This window comes from Fusarium musae, chromosome 5 (assembly GCF_019915245.1).
Source record: "Fusarium musae strain F31 chromosome 5, whole genome shotgun sequence".
In the NCBI taxonomy this organism is placed as follows: Eukaryota; Fungi; Ascomycota; class Sordariomycetes; order Hypocreales; family Nectriaceae; genus Fusarium; species Fusarium musae.
Genome location: NC_058391.1, coordinates 3,721,210 through 3,741,272, shown reverse-complemented (window position 1 = coordinate 3,741,272; position 20,063 = coordinate 3,721,210). Strand labels below are relative to the sequence as shown.

General features: G+C 48.3%; 9 protein-coding genes and 1 non-coding gene across 10 annotated transcripts; 4 read left to right on the top strand and 6 right to left on the bottom strand.

The window, feature by feature from the left end:
• The first annotated feature begins 57 nt into the window (after positions 1 to 57).
• Positions 58 to 145, top strand: J7337_007634. Its single transcript has one exon. It is a non-coding gene; the product is annotated as a tRNA-Tyr (tRNA).
• A 631-nt stretch (positions 146 to 776) lies between these two features.
• On the bottom strand, positions 777 to 2,595 carry J7337_007633 (uncharacterized protein; the record flags this gene model as incomplete). Its single annotated transcript, XM_044825272.1, has 5 exons — positions 777 to 1,662; positions 1,708 to 1,848; positions 1,894 to 2,061; positions 2,112 to 2,166; positions 2,223 to 2,595. 5 exons carry the CDS (start codon positions 2,593 to 2,595, stop codon positions 777 to 779), a joined length of 1,623 nt encoding a protein of 540 aa, XP_044680929.1.
• A 547-nt stretch (positions 2,596 to 3,142) lies between these two features.
• J7337_007632 (uncharacterized protein) lies at positions 3,143 to 4,255 on the bottom strand (the record flags this gene model as incomplete). Its single annotated transcript, XM_044825271.1, has 3 exons — positions 3,143 to 3,429; positions 3,480 to 3,981; positions 4,031 to 4,255. The coding sequence occupies 3 exons, from the start codon at positions 4,253 to 4,255 to the stop codon at positions 3,143 to 3,145; spliced, it is 1,014 nt and encodes a 337-aa protein (XP_044680928.1).
• A 502-nt stretch (positions 4,256 to 4,757) lies between these two features.
• On the top strand, positions 4,758 to 6,627 carry J7337_007631 (uncharacterized protein; the record flags this gene model as incomplete). Its single annotated transcript, XM_044825270.1, has 8 exons — positions 4,758 to 5,124; positions 5,175 to 5,276; positions 5,325 to 5,564; positions 5,610 to 5,756; positions 5,804 to 5,915; positions 5,964 to 6,093; positions 6,143 to 6,361; positions 6,409 to 6,627. 8 exons carry the CDS (start codon positions 4,758 to 4,760, stop codon positions 6,625 to 6,627), a joined length of 1,536 nt encoding a protein of 511 aa, XP_044680927.1.
• Positions 6,628 to 6,904: 277 nt separating this feature from the next.
• Positions 6,905 to 8,925, top strand: J7337_007630 (uncharacterized protein; the record flags this gene model as incomplete). Its single annotated transcript, XM_044825269.1, has 2 exons — positions 6,905 to 7,792; positions 7,843 to 8,925. 2 exons carry the CDS (start codon positions 6,905 to 6,907, stop codon positions 8,923 to 8,925), a joined length of 1,971 nt encoding a protein of 656 aa, XP_044680926.1.
• A 335-nt stretch (positions 8,926 to 9,260) lies between these two features.
• J7337_007629 (uncharacterized protein) lies at positions 9,261 to 10,853 on the bottom strand (the record flags this gene model as incomplete). Its single annotated transcript, XM_044825268.1, has 4 exons — positions 9,261 to 9,523; positions 9,571 to 9,776; positions 9,832 to 10,739; positions 10,791 to 10,853. The coding sequence occupies 4 exons, from the start codon at positions 10,851 to 10,853 to the stop codon at positions 9,261 to 9,263; spliced, it is 1,440 nt and encodes a 479-aa protein (XP_044680925.1).
• A 480-nt stretch (positions 10,854 to 11,333) lies between these two features.
• J7337_007628 (uncharacterized protein) lies at positions 11,334 to 11,591 on the bottom strand (the record flags this gene model as incomplete). The annotated part of the gene is made up of 1 exon (XM_044825267.1): positions 11,334 to 11,591. One exon carries the CDS (start codon positions 11,589 to 11,591, stop codon positions 11,334 to 11,336), a length of 258 nt encoding a protein of 85 aa, XP_044680924.1.
• A 2,238-nt stretch (positions 11,592 to 13,829) lies between these two features.
• Positions 13,830 to 14,400, top strand: J7337_007627 (uncharacterized protein; the record flags this gene model as incomplete). Its single annotated transcript, XM_044825266.1, has 2 exons — positions 13,830 to 14,070; positions 14,123 to 14,400. The coding sequence occupies 2 exons, from the start codon at positions 13,830 to 13,832 to the stop codon at positions 14,398 to 14,400; spliced, it is 519 nt and encodes a 172-aa protein (XP_044680923.1).
• Positions 14,401 to 15,282: 882 nt separating this feature from the next.
• Positions 15,283 to 15,914, bottom strand: J7337_007626 (uncharacterized protein; the record flags this gene model as incomplete). Its single annotated transcript, XM_044825265.1, is given in 2 exon segments — positions 15,283 to 15,885; positions 15,897 to 15,914. The coding sequence occupies 2 exon segments, from the start codon at positions 15,912 to 15,914 to the stop codon at positions 15,283 to 15,285; spliced, it is 621 nt and encodes a 206-aa protein (XP_044680922.1).
• Positions 15,915 to 17,612: 1,698 nt separating this feature from the next.
• Positions 17,613 to 19,247, bottom strand: J7337_007625 (uncharacterized protein; the record flags this gene model as incomplete). The annotated part of the gene is made up of 1 exon (XM_044825264.1): positions 17,613 to 19,247. One exon carries the CDS (start codon positions 19,245 to 19,247, stop codon positions 17,613 to 17,615), a length of 1,635 nt encoding a protein of 544 aa, XP_044680921.1.
• Between the last annotated feature and the right edge of the window lie 816 nt (positions 19,248 to 20,063).

The window sequence follows — 20,063 nt, the reverse complement described above, 5'->3', positions numbered from 1 at the left end:
ATCGTCAATGTCGCGTGTCGAGATGTCGCCAATTTGCGGCGCCTTTCCACCAACAATCCCCGAATAGCTCAGCTGGAAGAGCGTTCGGCTGTAATTGATACCACATCTCACCGAAAGGTCACTTGTTCGATCCAGGTTTCGGGGATTTCTTTTTGCATTTTTGGCCACTTTTATCTTCGCGTATTGTTTTGTCTCGCTTAACAATTTGAGGTCATTTTGCCGCAACAGATGGTACTTGTTGATTACCCGAGACTTAGCCGCAATGACCCTGTAACTTGGTAAAGGTAAGAATTATCATTTTAATCAATGGCTAAGATTTTGAATACTCAAGTCATTCAATCTTTTATGTCAGAGACAGTCACTCATTTTATTCTTGTGATATTGGATCTGCGGTATTGTTCTTGGGTTGGTAATCTCTGGAGCCAGAATGTATGTGATCCCGCTGCATGCTGCTGTCTTGCAGAAAAACACCTGTACAACAGGAGTCGCGTTCAATTGCACATGTCAAAAGTGCTTCAAGATTAGTCACTGTCTTTCTTTAGTCCTCCATTCTAAATCGAGACCTTTTTGTCTCTCACAAAGCCCGATTTCTTTACTGGTTGCTCAACTGTAGGCTATTCCACTCAAAACATGTCCTGCCTGACAGGGATCAGTAGGACCATTGTATATCCTTGTGAGACATAAAGTTATGCAACATAACTAGAAACGTGGTTTCAGCATTCCGAGGCCCTATTTATATATCAAGATATATGGCTGCTCTGATGATGTCTTCTCGACTACTCCAGCACCTCGAATCCAACCAAATCAGGCGCCCAACTGCCCGAGCTGGACGTAGTAAAAGTCACTTCGTTGCTATCTTCCTTCTTGAACCCATCAACAAGAATGGTGAGCCGGTCGCTCTCAAACCAATCACCTCCAGCATTCGGGAATGCCCATCGCTTCGCATCTCCTCCGTTGACCGAGATTGACATATTCCGGGAGTTTGTCTCCCAATCGCCGATCGTGTGATGATACTCATGATTGATGTAATCGATGCCAAGATAGACTGAACCGTCTTTGGGTGCACTGACTGACTTGAAGGTCACTTTGGCATCGTTGCCGATTGATCCGACCTTTTTGTGAGTTGGAAGGCATTCTGTGTCTTTGCAGTCGATTAGAGAAGCCGAACCGGAGAGAGTCGCGTCTTGAGCTGTGTAGTAGCCTGCGGCCTTGGGGAGTGAAGCTGGAGTGATGTCGGATAAGACGAGCTGTCGTAACTCATGAGGCGCGAGTTTAAATTCCTGGATTCCAGAAATGCTGAGATCCTCATGAGCCCATACGTCTCGAGCAGCCGCCTTGTCAACTCCAATCAGCGACAGATCGACCTTCACTGTCTGGGTTTCGTTCTTCCAGTTCAAAACCCCGAGGACTTTGCGGTCGGAAGAGAGATTTCCAGCCCAGACATCCCACTCTTCCTCGGTATATCGGATAACGAGTTTCGCCGCTTCTGCCAGAGGATCCTGATTGATAGCTATGACCTCTTTGTTGGACATGATCTCGAGAGATTCGGCAGGGATCTGCTTGGCGTCCATTACACCGCCGATGATGAGAGGTGATTTCATCATGGCCCAGAAGCCGAAGTGAAAGCGTTCTTCATCGTGCGAAAGTGCACCAAGACCGATGCTACAGTGGTTAGCAGATGTAGAATGGATTGGCGTTATAGCTCACATTAGCATGTCCATATCCGCGAAAGCGCCTGGCCCATTGTATTTCGCGTGAGCGACAACCTGGTTAGTAATGCGCCAGATAGCTCTCCAAGCATTGAAGATATCATTACTCATTCGCCATGAGTTGCCTAGTGGAGCAGCCCTGGTGCTTGTTAGGAGACGAACTGCAATTTGTTGTGATACTTACCATTGAGGAACATCTTCGCCAATACCCCATTGACAGAGGAAATACTGAATGTCACGATCAGTCTCATTGATCGCCGCGGCCATCTTGATAAAGCGGTTAGGGCTCTTTGCTTCAGCTGAACTGGCGTCGACCATGTTGGTCTTAGATGTCGCGTAACAGTTGTCATATCTGGATATTGTCAGTAACGGGATTTCGTAAGTTACAGACGATCATCTTACTTGAGAGTATCGCCTCCCCATTCGGCAAATGACTTTGCGTCAATCTCCTCGTAGTCTATTGAAGCAGTTAGTGCACTGGCAAGTTTATAACCAGCTGTACGATGCACATACCAAGAGAAGCAGGAATGTCAGTTGAACCGCACTGTAAATATCCAGCTCCCGAGTACAGCCCAAACTCAAGACCCAGATCATGGATATAATCTCCGAGGGCTCTGGGGCCTGACGGGAACAGAGTCTCATTCCATTGGAGCCTTCCTTCGCTATCCCGGTCTCTCGAGGGCCACCCGCAATCAACTGTGACGATACTGTAGCCGAGATCCTTGAAACCAAGATCAACTAGCCCTTTAGCATTGATCTTGATGATGTCCTCAGAAGGCCGACAGTTGTAGTGATTGTAGCTATTCCATCCCATTGGTGGAGTAGGAGATTTGACTGTCTTGCCATATGCGCTGGCAATAAGCGTGGCAAATACAAGGGAAGCCATATTGATGATGAGAGAGCTATCGATACATGTTGGAAAGCACCTGTTTATACAGAGTAATCCAGTACTTTTTTATACTCGCTTTATCCATGGAAGCGCGTATTCAAAGCATTTAACCATTAAACTTTCGGGTCTTATATGCAGACGGGACGAGAATGGAAAGTCATGACACCATACTCACGATTCGATAGGTGCGGCTACCCCACGAGCTAACATACGATCACAGATTTGACTGCTCATAGGTGCGCATCTTGATCTTGCGTTAAGGTATGTCGATCACCGACGCATAGGGTATTTTACCTGCGGGGAACCCTTCCTTGTTTTTGTTTGACGTTGCATCCCGAAACGGGTAAAGACGATCGATTATACCGGTATTGAAAGAGACCGAGAGAGATGCATAGCGTTCGCTAGGCGACCGAATGGTTGTGTCTTCGATGAAGACTCTTCATTGAGGCGCTGCATCTGTCCAGCGCGTGTAGAATCGCATTGGCCATCCCCAATGAGATATCCACTCCGTGTTCAAGACCAAAACAAACAACAAGTGTCGATTTTACAGTGTATACTTTGTTCCACCAAATATAGGAGCCATTTGACCTGGCATTTCCCTCTCAACAAGTCCCTTGAACCTCCATCCAGTACAATGTCCCGGCATCAGCAAAGCCGGCTCGAGATCCTTGAGATCCTCCATGCTCTGCTCCATCTTATCAGGTGACGCATCTGCGAGGTGATAGCCGCCGACGATGGCGTAGATAGGGCTATCGTCGATGGTTTTCGCATGTCTGGCAATGTTGATGAGGCCTGCGTGACTGCAGCCAGTGAAGATGACCAGGCCCTTGTCTGCAGAGACTTTAGGCACGTTGATTGCTTGACCGATGAGAGGGACTCACCTTTGAGCTTGCACATGACAAACCTCTCTTCCATGATCAACTCGTCCTTGATCCATTCATCCTTGGCTGGGTCATATCGAACACCACCCGGGATGCCACCTTCATAGTCTGTCTGGCGTGGAATCTCTCCAGATATGAGAAAGCTATCATTGAGGATAGTAAGTGTTTCATCCAACATAACTGTCTTGCCACCAGCACTGTTGATCTCATCCGTGGTGGGGTCTGCCTCTAGCGAGATGGGTTGGTCGAACATGATTCCTCTGAACGCTGGCTTATCTGGAGGAAGCGCAACAACAACGTTATCGCCGCCTAACCTCCCTTTGCTAGCGAGCCGAATCGCCGAGAGAAGCCCGCCAGAGTGATCTCTGTGCCAATGCGAAAGAACAATAGCACCAATCTCAGTCATCGGCAGCTTGAGCCTCTGGACGTTTTTCTCGAAAATGTCTTCCTCGGGCCCGGCATCGAAAAGTAGCGTGTGAGATTTATCGCCCTTTTTCGTCGTCTGTCAAGAGTTTAGTACACAGTACTGGCAGTAACGAGGACCATCTGACAATAAACAAGGACAGACCATGAGCGCCACAACAGATATTTCGCATTGGCATTTCCAACCCAGCTCCTCCTCGAGAGCTGGGGTCTGACACGGGGCTCAACGGGACACCGGCGAAGGATTGGGCATGCTGGACCCGAGGGCTTGGGCTCGGCGAGATTTGGTCAATCTCATCATTGATCAAGACATGAATGTCAAGGCTGTCAACTTCAATTAGTTTTGTTGTCATACTGAGAGAAAAGGCACTGGATCTGGTATCTAGCTCTCATGTTCAAACGGGGAGAGTGTGTTTTATGAGGACTTTCTAAAGCCAGCGTACCATGCCAAGTCCTTTCTGAGTCATGGAATACGATGATTGCGGCGTTCGGCTGGCTATTCACAGGGTCCGAGAACAGGTAAAGCCCGTGGTGTTTTCCATCTGAGCAAGATTGTAAGAGCAGCCCAATTAATGACCATTCTGTTACAAATATTGAAGTGGCCTAAAGAGAAGACGGAGAATAAACAATGGGCCGAGGAAGAGAGCTTCTCGGCGATCCCTCTAGTCCCTCATGCGGATGATCGGGCTGAGTAAGACTCATAAGGCCCTGCAGATGCCGAGGCACAAACAAATTACCCCCTCATAACTCCGAATACCTACAGCAATTTAATTAATTAATTATACACCGACCAGTCTCGCGTATACCAATTGTCAAATATCATTTTTTCAACTTCCAGTAAGCAATACTGACATCATGTCTCCCTCACCTCAAGACCCAATTATTATCGGCGTCGGAGATATCCGCCAAAAGAGCTTCACCCTCGAAAATACGCTCGAACCAGCAGAGCTTATCTTATCAGCTATTCGAGACGCTGCCAAGGATACAACTGTCGATGTTATCAAACACGTAGACAGTATTTCTGTTGTTCCTCCCTGGTCCTGGACATATGATGATCTACCAAAGCATCTTGCTCAGAAACTTGGTGTTGAACCTTCGCATCTTGAGCTCTCAAGCCATGGGGGTCACACGCCTGCGTTGCTGTGCGACGCGGCAGCTGCACGAGTCGCGGCGGGGGAAACGAAGGTAGCTATTATCACAGGAGGAGAGGCGATGGCTTCATGTAAGTTGAGGTCCGACTGAAATGAGAATCCTTGGGCTAATGTCTGCCAGTGCTTGCGTGTCAGAAAGCTGGACGTCTTCCTCCACCAGGATGGACTGAGATGTCTCCCGGCGCAAAGCTATATGGTCCGAGTGACCCTGCACTCTTGAAGGGTGAGCATCAACCCAACCTTTCATTAGAGACTGACTGATATGATAAAGACGTCGGTGCCTCGCACGGCATTGGAATGCCAATCCAAGTCTACCCTCTATATGAAAATGCATACAGAAAGCATAACCGGCAAACGTTCCACGAGAACCATCATGAATCAGCAGTCCTTTACGCCGAGTTTGACAAGATTGCCTGTGAGCATCCGATCAGCTGGCGAGCAGGCGAAACACCACGAGACATTGATGCTATCAAGACGGTAACCAAGCAGAATCGCATGATCTGCACACCTTGTATGTATAATTGCCATTGGTTCCGACTGTCAGCTAACTATTCAGATCCATTGTTGATGAATGCCTTCAATGGTGTGAACTTGGCGGCAGCTTGTATCATCACTTCTGTCGAGTATGCTACCAAGCTAGGCGTCCCCCAGGATAAATGGGTGTACATCGCTGGCGGTGCTGGTTCGAACGATAGTTCGCATTGTCAGTAAATCACCTCCTTTGAAATGAGGTTACTGACATCAAGCTAGTCTGGGAGCGAGCCAACTACTTCTCTAGTCCTGCTATTGAGTACTCCATCGACAAGGCCCTCGAATCCGCTGCCATCACTAAGAACGAGATTGACTGCTTTGACTTCTACTCGTCAGTTGAGTAAACATGAAAGTTGAAGTGGAACTAACATGTTTACAGGTGCTTTCCCATTGTCCCGAAACTCGCTTGTAAGCACGTTGGTCTAGATGTTCAGAAGCCAGCCAAGCCTATCACTTTACTTGGTGGCCTTACTTCCTTCGGCGGTGCAGGCAATAACTATTCTCTTCACGTAAGTTTCTCTCAGAATCTGAATGATCGTTTTCTAAAGTTCTCGATAGGCAATTGCGGAGATGACAAGAGTCATTCGAAACCGAAAACATCAAAATGGCCTTGTACTCGCGAACGGAGGCATTCTATCCTGGCAATATGCTCTTTGCCTGTCGGCTGGACCACGGCGCAACACCTCTACTTATTTGAAAAGAGAAGTTCTTGACAATGGTGATGTTTCTCAAGGTCCAGCGTTTGCCTCTACAGCGCAAGGCGATGCTGTCATAGAGGTTTGTGACAAGTCCTGGTCGCTTGCATCTATCTAACATTTCTATAGACTTATACTGTGGACTATGATCGAAAAGGACCCAAGCTTGGCCATATAATCGGTAGGCTTGTTGAGAATGGACAGAGATTCATTGCAAACCATGGTGACGAACATACGTTGGCGACTCTTGTTAGTGCCAATGGAGAACCGATTGGTATGAAGGGTCATGTGAGCAGGTCTGAGGACGGCCGAAATTTCTTTACTCTATCAGCAAGTGCAAAGCTCTAGAGAGAAACGGCAGATAGACAGACGGTTATGGAGTGCAGATTAACTTTAGACTGAATCATCGACGTAACATTGAAGCTACCAACCACTGGCGGTCTCTGTTTGTTTCCGATAGCGTTTGCTTGAAGCGACCCCACGTTTCATGCTCGTGATTGATGAGTCGGTCGGCATGGAGCTATAATAATCCGAAAGCAAAACCCTACCAAGACATCGATGACGCTGATCCTTACTTTTTGTCAATCTTGAATGCATTTATGACGTCACATCTCATTCCGTCGAAATGGCATTGGCAACACGACTTCTCCTCGTCGCCTTCGTATGCCTCCTCTTGGCCGACCGCGTCTCAGCCTTTGGAGCAGGCGAAGTAGCAGGCACTAGCGAATTCAACGGCTACGTCTGGCGTCATGGCGACATCGTCGAGGCCCTGCGGTACCTCCCGGCCAGTTTCGTAACGCACTACAGGTTTTCAACGCTCGAGCGACGACAGATTTACTTTGGGAACTGGCTGCGCGACTTTTCACAGATCATCGATACAACAGGTCTTGATAATGTCCCTGAACCGGTTCTCAGAGCTATCGTTAGCATTATGGGGTTCTTGGAGTTTGGCTTCGCGACGGATGAGTTTGAGGTGACGCGCGAGCGCTTGGGATGTTACACTCATGTGGAGCATATCGACAACCCCAAGGGATACCCGAGTAATGCCAAGGAGATTGACGAGAGGTTGAGAGGGCCTTTGGATCCACGCGAACTCGAGTTTGATCCCAAGACGGGCATGAAGAATTATATCGCAAACTCGGGCAAGGGCTGGGATACATCTGCTGATTACGTCACGCGAGAGCTACGCGAGTGCATTCGACTTGGCCGCGAGAAGAACCCAAAGTCCAAAAAGGAAGCGTTCATCCATCTCGGCGCTGCACTTCATACCCTCGAAGACTTCTCGGCGCATAGCAACTTTACAGAGCTCTGCCTGCATGAACTCGGCGAGCACGACGTCTTTGCCTTTGTCGGCGAGGCCTGTCGCGTCAAGACTCCACGATGGAGAAGTCGCATGGTCCCGCCCATCGTAACCGGCACTTTCGGAATGCTCGACATCTTCCACAGTATTCTAGGTGAAGCCGACGACATGGCCATTCTCCAGTGCAAAGGCTCACTACAGAACCTCGAGAACGTGCGCAAGCCGACCCCCTCCTTTCACATGCCCGTGCTGACAGCCAACAGGAACTGAACCTCGGCGAGATCGCATTCCAGCACATCTTCGATCTACTCAAAGCCGCGATCCAAGCGATAAGCAAATTAGCCTCCAAGACGAACGACCCGATTCTCCAACAGCTCGAGACCGTCGGCGTGCTCTTCAAGAAAGCCGAGGAAGACAAAGAAAGCTCGACTGCCGCGAGTAGCCTCGACGCCAATCAGCTTTGGCAGACCATCGAGCCGATATTCTACCTCCACGATCGAATCAAGAAATGGATACAAGAGCGCACGGAACAACATGATGCTGAGCCGCTGTCGGAGGAGTCTAGCACGCAGCTGGGTAAATACACGGATCAGCTTGTCTTCAAATACCTGTCGCTCATGATTGAGAGCTCCATCATGCAGTTGCGCAATGCGCTCAAGGCTGCGAAAGAGCGTGTTGATGCTGAGGCTGCCAAGTCGACGTCTGCTGAGGTATATCTCGATGGCGATGGGTCTGATCCCAGTCATTCGGACATCTCAAAGGATCACTTCAGCAATGTCCTCAACCAACCCGCAGGCCTTGTCTCCTCCGTTACGACAAACTGGACAACGCAACAGGTGGTCAAATGCTGGGATGATCCCTTCCGCGACTCAGAGGAAACAATCCGCCAGATCCTCACAATCATGCATCATCCCGCCTTTCCTCGCCACAAAACTCCCATCCAGAAATACATGTTCACCGCCGTCGAAGAATGGTGGAACCACAACACGGCTTCTGAAAAAGAGACCATTCGTGGTATGCTCACAAAGGAGAGCGTGCGCAACCGCCAACATGAGAATCACACCCTCACCCTCAAAGATCTCGAGGGCAAGAGAAAAGGCGTCGCTGATTTCCCTGGCTCACGGCCCAAGCTCAAGGAGAGACCTGCTAAGCCGTCGCCGTTGACGTGGGCTGTCGGCGAGGCGAAGAAGGATGCAAAGTGGATGTTTGGCGCTGTTAGAAGAGGCGCTGGCGATCCTGTTGCGGCGGTTTGTTTCATCGGTGAGGGTTTGTATATGATGGTTGTTTATATCTTCGTGATGCTTTTGGGTGCGTTTGGATTGAAGACGAAGGCGTCGAGGGTTTAGGATGTTTTGTTATATAGACGTGATACCTAGTAGATCGAGATACATGAGATACACGAAATGTACACTAGACTCATTGCTTAGGAGCCTTGACAGCCTGTTTAAGTTTGCTTTGCATATATATTGTTTACGAGTGCTGTCGCTACTATCGATATCGTTCTCGAGTGAGACGTTGCAGCGCGTTCCTCCGGGAGCAAGAACCTCAAGACTTAAAAAGAGGATGCCAGAATAAATTTAGGAAAGAGTTCCCTAAGTTTAGGCTAGATTTACCTAAATAATTTTATTTTTAGGGTCATGATCCTTAGTTTCCCTGCCTCTCCTTGGTGTTCTTACTGAGTTCACAGCTTGAAGCCACCCACTCTCCTTTGCAAGATTTGAGCAGGATCATACTTCTTGCTGACGAACTTGAGAAACACCCGCTCATCATCTCCGTATGACTCGAAAGGCCTTTGATATGGCGCAGCATAGTTGAGGTATTGAAACTCCTGCAAAAGACCCTTTGAACGAGCATCCTCTTCCCATACTGATAGCACCTTCTTGGCTGTCTTTTCAACGTTGGAGTTGACAGCTGAGTTCGGCCACAGAGCTGAGATAAGAACAACTATATTTGTCAGCAAAAGCTCCTAATATGATGCAATGAGTACATACTGTAGCCATCATGCGCTGTTTGAAGGCCAAGGACATTGGTGTGCTTGGAACCCTTCAGCATCGCTGCTACCAATGGCTCAAAGGCGATGCTCCATGTCACGCCATCTTTGGGGTTGAAGGAATTGATCGTCTTATTGAGAATCTCAAACATATGTTGCATGTTCTGGGCGGAAGGCTTGAGAGTCAACGTTGCGAACAGCCAGTTCCTATGTCTGTCAGAGCTTGTTTGATCAAGCTCAAGGTCGGAACTCAGTAACTTACAATGGCGGTGTATCTTTCTCATCCGCAAATTCTGCCAAAGTCGTGATGTTATTGACCAGCTTCGTATGAGGCACATCCGAAAGACCCTTGAAGATCTTTGGTTGGGAAACGGGCTTCGTGTATACAGCCGAAGCTGACAGTGACCAAGCTTTGGAAGCGGAGCTGTAAAGAAGACTAGTAACTAGAGACGCTGCAGGATCGTATGTAGATGAGTCGAGTAAGTTAGTAAAAGCTTCGAAGACCTTATCCCTTTCACCAATATCGTAGGAGATGCTTGTCGTGGAAATGTCGCCCTGCGGAAACGTCTGAATGTCAAAACGCGTAACAACACCAAAGTTGTTTCCCCCTCCTTTCAAAGCAAGGAGTAAGTCTGAGTTTTCTTTCTTATTTGCGTTGGCAATAGTACCATTGGCGAGAACAACCTCATAGTTAATCACTCTGTCACAAGCCCATCCGACCTTGGTGGTAAAATGCGAAATTCCTCCACCAAGGAGCAACCCTCCAACACCGACATTTCCGTTTCGACCGCCAGCAACTTGAACACCTGAGCCATCGAGACGCTGATAGACATCTAGCCACTTTGCGCCTGCGCCGATGCTTGCAATGGTTGACTTCTTGTCGAGAGATACTGACGAGAGAGTTGTCATGTCAATGGTCACGCCGCCGTTGGAGTTGGCGAAGCCTGCTGCAGGAGCATGGCCATGACCCTTGATTGAGAATTCGCAGTCTTTGTGTGCGCTGATTATCTTCAGGGTAGTGGCAACATCGTGTGCGCTGTCAGGCTGCAGGATGCAATTGGGGTGAAGTGCAGATTCTTGTTTCGACCAGTAGCTGGCTAACGTGGCGTTGTAGCTTTTGGTATCAGGAAAGCTGATTTTATCGCCGAGACTCTCTTTCAATTGATGATACTGGATCTGTTAGTCACCGTCATGCTACATCGCTTGCCCTTGGGCACCTACACATGGTGATGCTGAGACGTAGGACAGTAATGCAGCGACAAAATGAGCGATGACGATCCTCATTTTGAGGTATTAGTAACTGAGAACTTGATAATGAAGTAAAACCTGGGGTCCCCAGACTTTCTTCGCTTAAGCTTGAGATCTTTTATTATTGTCTCATTCGGACCGACTTGCTGGTTTCATGGCACTAGGACGCTTTTGATGTTGATGTTCGGTCATAGTATGCAGTAGCACGGCTCTTCGGCATCGAGAGGATGAGAAGCAATTACTATTCAGCCTAAAGGCAGACTTGAGAAGACATAAAAGACGAAAATGTCAAATTGAACTTGTTTCAAAGGAATATGTTTCTTGACGCCATATATAAACAGTAGAGTTACATGATGCCCTTTGCAAGATCGTTCTATAGCCATACCAGCACGCCAGTACTCAAGCCCACATCCCAGTTGTCGGCCCAGAGATGGTAATCTTTCGAGTATATTGAACTCTTTGCGATGGATGTCGAGGTTGACTTGTCGTGATCGTAGGGACGTCTAGTGCAGACGCTTATTTCTTGCACTTCTTCTCAATGTGGTGCCACTTCTCGCCCTTGGGGCACTTGCACTTGTGGTGCTTCTTGGTGTAGACCTTGCCGGAGTCGTGGCATACACACTCGCTCTTGGCGTGATCCCAGGAAGCGTGCTTGCCGCAGTGGTGAAGGATGCTGCGATCCTCGAGATCAACGGGCTCAGCGTCGGGGTTGGGGAGGGCGGTGACTGTGCCCATGGCGAGGAGGGCGCCGAGGAAAGCCTTGTTGAGAAGCATGATGAAGGTATGAGTTGGTAGTTGAGTTTGTGTATTGAGTGAATGGATGAGAGAGTTGTTTGTGAATGATAGGATAGAATGCTCGGGAGCTCATATGGTTATATACCTCATGGCCTATGCAGACGCTCCCCAAGTTCTCTTAAACTTCAAGCACATGTATAATGTGAATATTGGAACTTCCCGTCTCGGATATCGGCCTCTGAGTCAAACACTGGGGTTGTACGGCTGATCGGCAACGAATCTGACAGGGCTGTCATAAAAACATGGGGCACTGGCACTGCTAAAGCCAGCTGTGCCTTTATGTCAACCTTGTATAAGTGGGGAAATATCCCGTCACTACCGAGTTGCCTTGCATTGTTCGTATTCACGATTCGATTCTTTTGCCAATTAGCAATACAATACCCCTTTCGCCCTGTATTACCCCAGATTTGATTGAAGCCGCTCATGGGGCTATGCTTCAGCCCGTTTACGGGTGGTCCAATCAAACTCACCACGCTTCAAGCTGTCAGCCCGTTATTTCCATTGGCTTTAACAAAGACGTTTTTGTTCCAATTGGTAAACATAATTCTGTTGCAGTCACTGGAATACACAGGGATAAACTATATCATAGATGGACAGAAGACATTGCACTGGTCAATTCACTCAGAAGCCTTACGTTGCTGGCGGAAGTCCTGAAGCTCGACGTAAGACAGCTAAATGATGGAGTCGACACAAACAATGGAATCTTGGATAAGCACTCTCATACCTTAGACTAGGAGCTTTACCGCCGAAGATCAACAAGAGCTGTGAGTTTTTAGAAGCTATAAGCTGACGCGTCTCCCTCAAACCCGGGCGACCGCCCTTCGGAACGTCTGGGACTTCTGATGCTCTCAAATCGAATAGTCCAGATCCAAACAGCGCATCATGATACTCCCCAGCAAAAGCGGCTAAAACGGGACGGATATCGCTGCCGAGCGTCTCCCTCGAACAGGGCATTGGAACTACCGGCACGTTCCGAAAGTCAATATCGAAAATAGCAGTCATCATCATGAGGCTTAGACATTGGGATCTCCACATATAATAATGGCCCGAGGCAGATTACAGCACGGCAGCCAATGATACTGCAAAAGTTGGTCCTTTGGGGCAGACGATCTAGAGCGGCGATTTAATCCCCGGCTCTTGGAATGCTTGTTTTCGGCACTCGCGCTGATCGGAAGTGCCATTCACGTGCAAGAGCCTGGCGATACGAGGCAGATATGGGGCTGACTTGATGACCTTCTCGAAACAGACGCAGGCCGAAATAACTCGCTTCTGGTCTCTGATTTGGAAGATTGCTGCATAGACAAATAGGAGGAAGCCAGTATGTCCGATGTAAGCTGGAATTGACCTGGTTGCCTTGGAGCCTCAAATTTCGAAAAGGGGGTTATAGGAAGGGAGAGGACAACCGGTGCTGGCTATGAAACCACTACTTCGGATGAGTCGGAAACAAATAAACTTAGTTGTATAGATCTCACAATTTTTACGCCGAAACCAATCGGACAAATTCAATGTGGTGACTTAGGATTTTTGTTACTCCTCACCTAAACAGCGAGTTCAGGCAGGTGGATGAAGCATTAACTTGGATGTCCTCTTCGAGGCCAAAGTGTTGAGTTGTTTTCCAAAAGTAATTGCTGAAGTAATGCTACAAATGGCGCTTGACGTAGTTGCCTGAATATTCATAGAGAAAGTTGTGATGTGCAGACAATGACGCAGAAGAGCATTGTAAAGAAACAGTGGTCGGTCGGTAAACAAATTCAAGTCAGTTACAGAAGTCCTCGTAAGATGTTCACATTTTAATATCACAGAATACTCTTAATAAAATCGTGTCTAGTGTATTAAAGGACTTCTGCGTAGCGATATCAAGTGAGATAACCTGGTGCTCATGTAGCCAGCCTTTGGGGAAAATGAAATGGATAGCGATGAATTACGACGGCAGAGTAAAGTCTTTGTAGACAGATACACCTGGATAGATGCTGCCCTTATTTGTATTCTTTGCCTTTGTGCGTTGGGGCTCTCAACCCTATCACAACTACAAAGTGTATGGTCGGCCTCCTGCTTGCACAGCATCCAATGATATGTGTACAGCCAGGCCATGACCTTACCCCTCATTTCGTGGCGTTGCTGGCATCGCGACATTTCAAATCTGTTTCATCGCTTCTCATCAAACTTCCAAACACGAAATCTCATTTTGACACTCAACCTTAGTAACCTAGCGCAATCATGACCTCCTGCTTCAACTTCAGTCAAAAGGTCTCGGAATGCCAGTCCATCATCGCATACGAGTTTACTTCCAAGACACTCTGCGCAGAAGCGTTGAACAGAGCTGCAGCCTGGAACTGTCAGATTGTCATCAACGGTTCTACCAAATGGATGCACAAGAACGACCGTCTCGCCGTTTATGGCGATTCAGCGGCCGCATTTTACTTGTGCAACCTTTGGATCAAGCGAGGACTCTCAAACCGTTAGTGCCGGGTCACAAAAGCAACTTGAATTGCATTGAGCTGACAGATAAGATTGCTGGACTACGATCCGTGGCGATCTAATTAGTAACAGCAACCTCGCTAAAATTGGCAAGGAGCGTGGTCTTGATAAGTGCATCAACATGAATGGAGGACCTCGTTCCCCCAGTCCAGCAATGGTTGCCACTGCAGTCGAGGCCATTCTTGGGGCCGTGCAGATTTACGGTGGTCACGAAGCTCTCGCTCGAGTCATGAATCATCTTGGTCTCACGCAGCATGCTCTCCTCGCATCGGTAGTGTTCAACTTCTCCCCTTTGCATATGATTGAATAGGTTGCATGTAACTCACTTGGTCTCTGTAGGTGCCTCCGCAGGTGCCATGAGGGTGTCGCTGTAATCTCAGCGCATGGTTCTCGGGGTTTGCCACAATAGCTTCCTAAGAAAGGCCAAAAGCGGTTCTCTTATCACTTAAACTAGCATTTAAACTTACTCTTTGACACTCTTGAGCCGCCATTTGGGCAAGTCCTTAGAAACTTGGGCCTAGGGAATAGAGCAGGGATCCTATAGCACTTGCAGAGCTAAGGCGGCTTGCCCTCGACAAACTCAACTTGTATCTGCTTTGCCAAAGAGCAGGTTTGGGGATGTGTGGGCTTTCTACCTAATTGAATCTACGCGAACGTGACCTAACAACTGTAAGATTGCACGTTAGGGTTCTGACTCATGAACTCCAGGACTAAATCCGATCGCTTCCTAAAATGGCTATGACACGGTGGTTATCCCATGTAAGTACATTACAATCTGCCATTTCTTGTGTATTCAACAGCAGGTGAGATGGCTTAAAACTTGCACAGGTTTGGGATTGTGAGAAACAAGGCAGGTTCTGGTGCAAAGAGAGGAGGTGAATGTGAAAGAAGAAACAGGGAGGTATGAAGAGGAGCGTGAACCTTTGTCACCCATTTGGTATCTTGAACAGGGAGTTCATTCTCATGGGACAAATCTACACAAGATGGTCATTCATTCAATAAAACTAAAAACTATTAATTAAATGCCTCGAGGTTTCGGCAATATCTCAGTCCCTCCATCGTAGTACCACTGGTCTACCTACTTGCGAGGGTCACTGCCTTCAGCATGGACGACACTGGTAGCATAAAGCTTTTCAATATTGGCATGCATATCCACCGCTACAGCATCACCAAAGAGTTCTGTAATTTCCTCTCAGGTCTTACCGCCGGTCTCAGGCAGGCAGAAGAAGTACAGAACAGCGGCGGCAGTGCTGCAGGCGATGAACAGGGCATAGAACCTCAAGGTGACCTCCGCGAGAGCCAAAGGAGTAATCTGGCTAAGAACGATAGCGACGACAGACTTGGATGACACAGCAAAGGCAATGCCATTTGATCGAAGAAATGTTGGGAACAGCTCTGATGGTACAACCCAGATCACGGCGTCGAAGAAGATGGCAAATGTCGCAGAGTAAATGAAAATGAAAGCGATGCTTGCTCTTGATCCAGCCATGTTACTCTCTCCAGCCTGGCCGTAGGTTGCACTCAAAGCCACGCAGATGGCGATTGAGACGGATAAGCCGAGCGAGCCAGTCCACAATGTTCGAGCACGAGGCCCTCTGTCTGCAGCGATGCCCAAATAAATGATGGTTCCGATAACACCCATGAATCCATGTATACCGGATACCAACAGCGACTGTCGACCGGCGATACCAGCAATGTCATATAATGTGTTCTGGAAGCTCTGGATGACAGAAGCGGCCGAGAGCTGGGAGTGAGAGACGATGAAAGTCGCCACGAGCGTGCGGTGGACATCTAGCTGACACGTACGATGCTAAGGTTCTCCATCTACCGCCGTTATTCTAGGATCGACACATCACGCCTGCAGGCAACTTGATGGCGAACACCCAAACAGGTATCGCGCTGGCGATATGCTTCTCACTATACCGTGACGGTGAGAAGGAGTCACAAGAAGTCACGAGAAGTCACCACTGCAGCAAAAGCTTTGTCGAGATCAGTGCGAGCTGCTCAGTTCAATATCAGGACAGGGTTCGCAGGCACTCCACTCATCGCCCACGCACTTACACAGACTGCGCAACCACAATTAGCATACCGAATGCTCTGTGAGAAGTCCTGCTCTAGCTGGATGTACACTGTCACGATGGGCGCAACAGCAGTCTGGGAATGCTGGAATAGCATGTTACCTCATGGAAATATCAACCCAGGCCGCATGACAAGCTTTAATCATTAGGCTTTGGGTGCTGTGGCAGATTGGCTACATGGTACTGTTGGTCGTATCGCACCTATGGCTTCTTTGCCGGATTGGAAAGTTGTCCGTGTGAAGCCAATCTCAGTAAGGAATGCGACTTGGACTGAGATGAGCCTCGATGGACCTTACGGTAGAATCGAGGGCAAGTGGACGTGGATGCCGGACACTGGGTTGTTCAGGATGTCTCCCCTCGTGCCGCCTAGCTCATCGGCTCTTGTCACTTTGGCTTCCGAGCTGAGTGATGACGCCGCCCAGTCATACAATGACGCGCAAATCAGGGGTAACTCGGTTGGCTCAGGACTGCACACTTTTGAGTGTCATCATATGGCTGGGAAATGGCTACAGAAGCCTATCCTAATGCCTAACATACTATGGCAACCAGAGGATAAGGACTTGGCCTACTGAAACAAGTGTAGCTAGTAAATAAAGAAAAAATGGTTTATAAGTCCCCCAAGTAACTAATTATATTAATTTACCTGATATTTTCTTTTCCCTCCTGATTAAATTCTAAAAGTTCGATGATGATGATACGGGACGTGGCTTGCATGGTAAACCCCTCATAGGTGATTCACTCGTTGTCCCGGCTATAATCGATCCAGACTGGCATCGGCAGTCTGTCCCTAAAGGACAGGTTGATTTCGTCTTATATGTTGACCCTTCTCGCGACCCGATGGCACGTAACAAATGCTTAGAAAGACGCAACCGCCTTGGGTCAGTCAATCATACTCAGTTTGTGTCCACTGCAGAGTTCCCCGTTGCTGTGAGCATCAAGACAAAGAGTCGCCAGGGAAGCGGCCAAGACGCCGAGGTTCAATTAGCAGCCTGGCAGGCATCGCAGTGGTATAAAATGGACACTACTATTAGTGACCAAACCTCAGAGCTTGGTTTCCTGCTGGGCATTATCATCGATGGGCACGAATGGAGGTTCCACGTAACAACGTATCAATCTAACAAAACCGTAAGCTTAGGCTTCGTCCGTTAGCCTGAGAATGTGTACTAATATTGAGAATAGACTTTTTGGTCCAGCCATGTTCTTGGTTCTACAAGCACTACTGTTGGTGTTTTTCGCATCCCGGCTGGCATTCGGGCCATTAATATCTGGATCAGAGACACTTTTTGGCCGTGGTATAAGAAGTATGAGCTTAGCCCAAAGAGAGCTCAAGTAACATGCCTGGGTGACGGGCGAAAAGATAAACGAGGGAATATACTAGTATTAAATATATTTACAAAGAATTTCTAAAGTAGCATGCCTAAACGCAAGAGAATCTAGCTGTTGTCTACCAGGCGCGGCAAGCTATCGAGTCCAGCGCGAACCAGTTAGGTCGGTGAACCCAGTCAGGTGTACAAGGGTCATCGCTATTGTTGATCCATTCACCCTGAGGACTGCTAGCAACAAACCAAATCCTCGTTTTGCCACTACTTGGCATGGTGAAAGTAAACTCGGCGGGCATCCACGTTTTCGTCTCGGATTCATTTTCAGGCCATCTGTTCCCAACCACGTTGGTGTCACCTTGATAAACGCGAACATACGGAATCAAATAATTGCCATTCCTCTGTCGGATGGCGTAGTACTCATTCCACCACCAGGCGTAGGAGCAGGTGAATGTGGTACCACCGCAGGCCTCGATGTCTTGATACAACCAGAGGCTCTTGTCGTAATCAAATTGACCGGTTTGGAAGTGATACGAACCGCTCTCGCCGCCACGAACGACTTTGGAGTACACGGGGTCATAGCCACCAGGGTTAGGATCCTCTACCCATGGAGACAATGTGCCGTCCTCGAAACCACCGTTGCTGAAAGGGTCAGCATACGAGCAGGTCGGAGCTGGGTCAATGCCGGTGTCGCAGAAGCAGCTCGTCTGATAACTCTTGGAACCATTAGGGTCTGGCATGAGCTGAGTGATAGTACCCATATAAAGAGTGCACTGTGCGTTCTTCTCGTAAAAGAATGTCACACAGTTACTTTTCCCCTGGCAAGATGCGTAACACTCCATAAGAGAGGAAGATACGCCTTCGCCCAAGTATCTCCAATCATCTGAGACGCCTTGAATAGAGCCCCTTGTTCCGCAGACGGTACCCTCGGGTGTTGGTCTCTCCATGTTGTTAATGCAACCAATAGCAGTCTCGGAAGCAGTAGTGGTAGCCTCTTCTGTTGTGGTGGTGGGAGCTTCGGTCGTAGCAGTGGTGTCTTCAGAAGTGGCAGTTGTCTCGCCAGTAGTTGTGTCTTCCCCAGAAGTGGTTGCTTCTGCAGTCGTAGTAGTAGCATCCTCGGTAGTAGATGTAGCCTCTGCAGTAGTAGTGGTAGGATCTTCCCCATTGACAGGAACGGCTTCGCTGGTGGCATCCCTGACAAAGATCTCTGGGTGACCTCGTCGAATGAAGTTTCTGGGAACGATGGTCACCGTAGCACCTTCAGTGGTGGTAGCTGCCTCAGATGTAGTCGCGGGAGCCACCTCAGTATCAGTGTGAGTAAAGGGGTCATCATAGACAGGAGGCTCTGGCTCTGGACACTCAGTTGAGGTAGTGGCAGCGAGGGTGGTGCCGGTGGATGACTCGCTCTCACTGGCTGAGGTGGTAATGTCAGTTGAGAGAGCAGAACCCGACGTGGTAGACTGCTCGGCAGTGGTGGAACCAGACTCAGTCTTGCTGGTAGCGAGAGTGGTCTCGGTGGAAGTGCCAGTGCTTGAGCCACTTTCACTAATGGTGACAGAGGTCTCGGTTGAGGTACCAGACAAAGATTCAGTCAAACTCGACTCTTTGGTGTGAGTCGTAGCAGAACCCGTTGCGACACTCGTCTCAGCAGTAGTCGACACGACGGCTACAGAGCTCGAAGCGGGGCGGCATGGCCCAGCATGGACGAATGGGCTGAGCGCCGCAGCAATAACAAACGAGCGGACGAAATGGCGAGCCATCTCTACGACAATCGTGATTTTTCGGTAATAAAAAAACGCAACAATCTGGAGAAAAGAAAAATTGGGGGGAATCTGGGTTTAATCAATCTCTTCCCCTGACAAATTATACCCTACTGACCTCGTGTTGGGCTTTGTTGTCATTATTTAGTGTAGATCCTTTTGAAGCTATTGATAACTAGTCTTCCCAAACAATGTCAAGCGCCTCGTTAGTTGAGTGTTTTTAGAAAGGTTTTATCGATAGTGCCAACGCGATTCGAGCTGAGACCGTTATTTTTACAGGGGTCTTCAGGGGGGGCGCCACGGTCATTGGCTCTTGGGGCTCAGCTTTTGGCGAGGGAAATTGGTGGCGTATATCGCAAGTGGAATGACCAACAAACACCGTATTCTCTCTTACCCTGTATTCAAGGCATATATCAATGATTAAGATGGAGATTGTACAGCGTCAATTGTCTCGTTCACTCAGAAATGCTTAGTTATTCGTATTTGTGTTTTACAATGTTTATGCCAGGAGTAAATCAAGTCAGTCGTGGAATCCGCAGCTGATCGTAGTCTTCACATCAAGACTGCTGAATGCTTAGCCTGTGAAAGAAAGCTTAGGATTCTTCTGCATGATTTATGAACTCATCACAACGCATGGACGTTGTGTCACGTAACATTAAGTGGCTATTTTAAAACAAGGTTCCAGCAAAGCCGCGTTAATCCCAAGTGATTTATTACTAACTACAACTTTCATTCCGCATTCGAGTCTATCAATTCACTATGGTGTCTAGCTATGAAATCTGACCAGTTCCGTGTGGAATCAGTCCGTCTTTATTA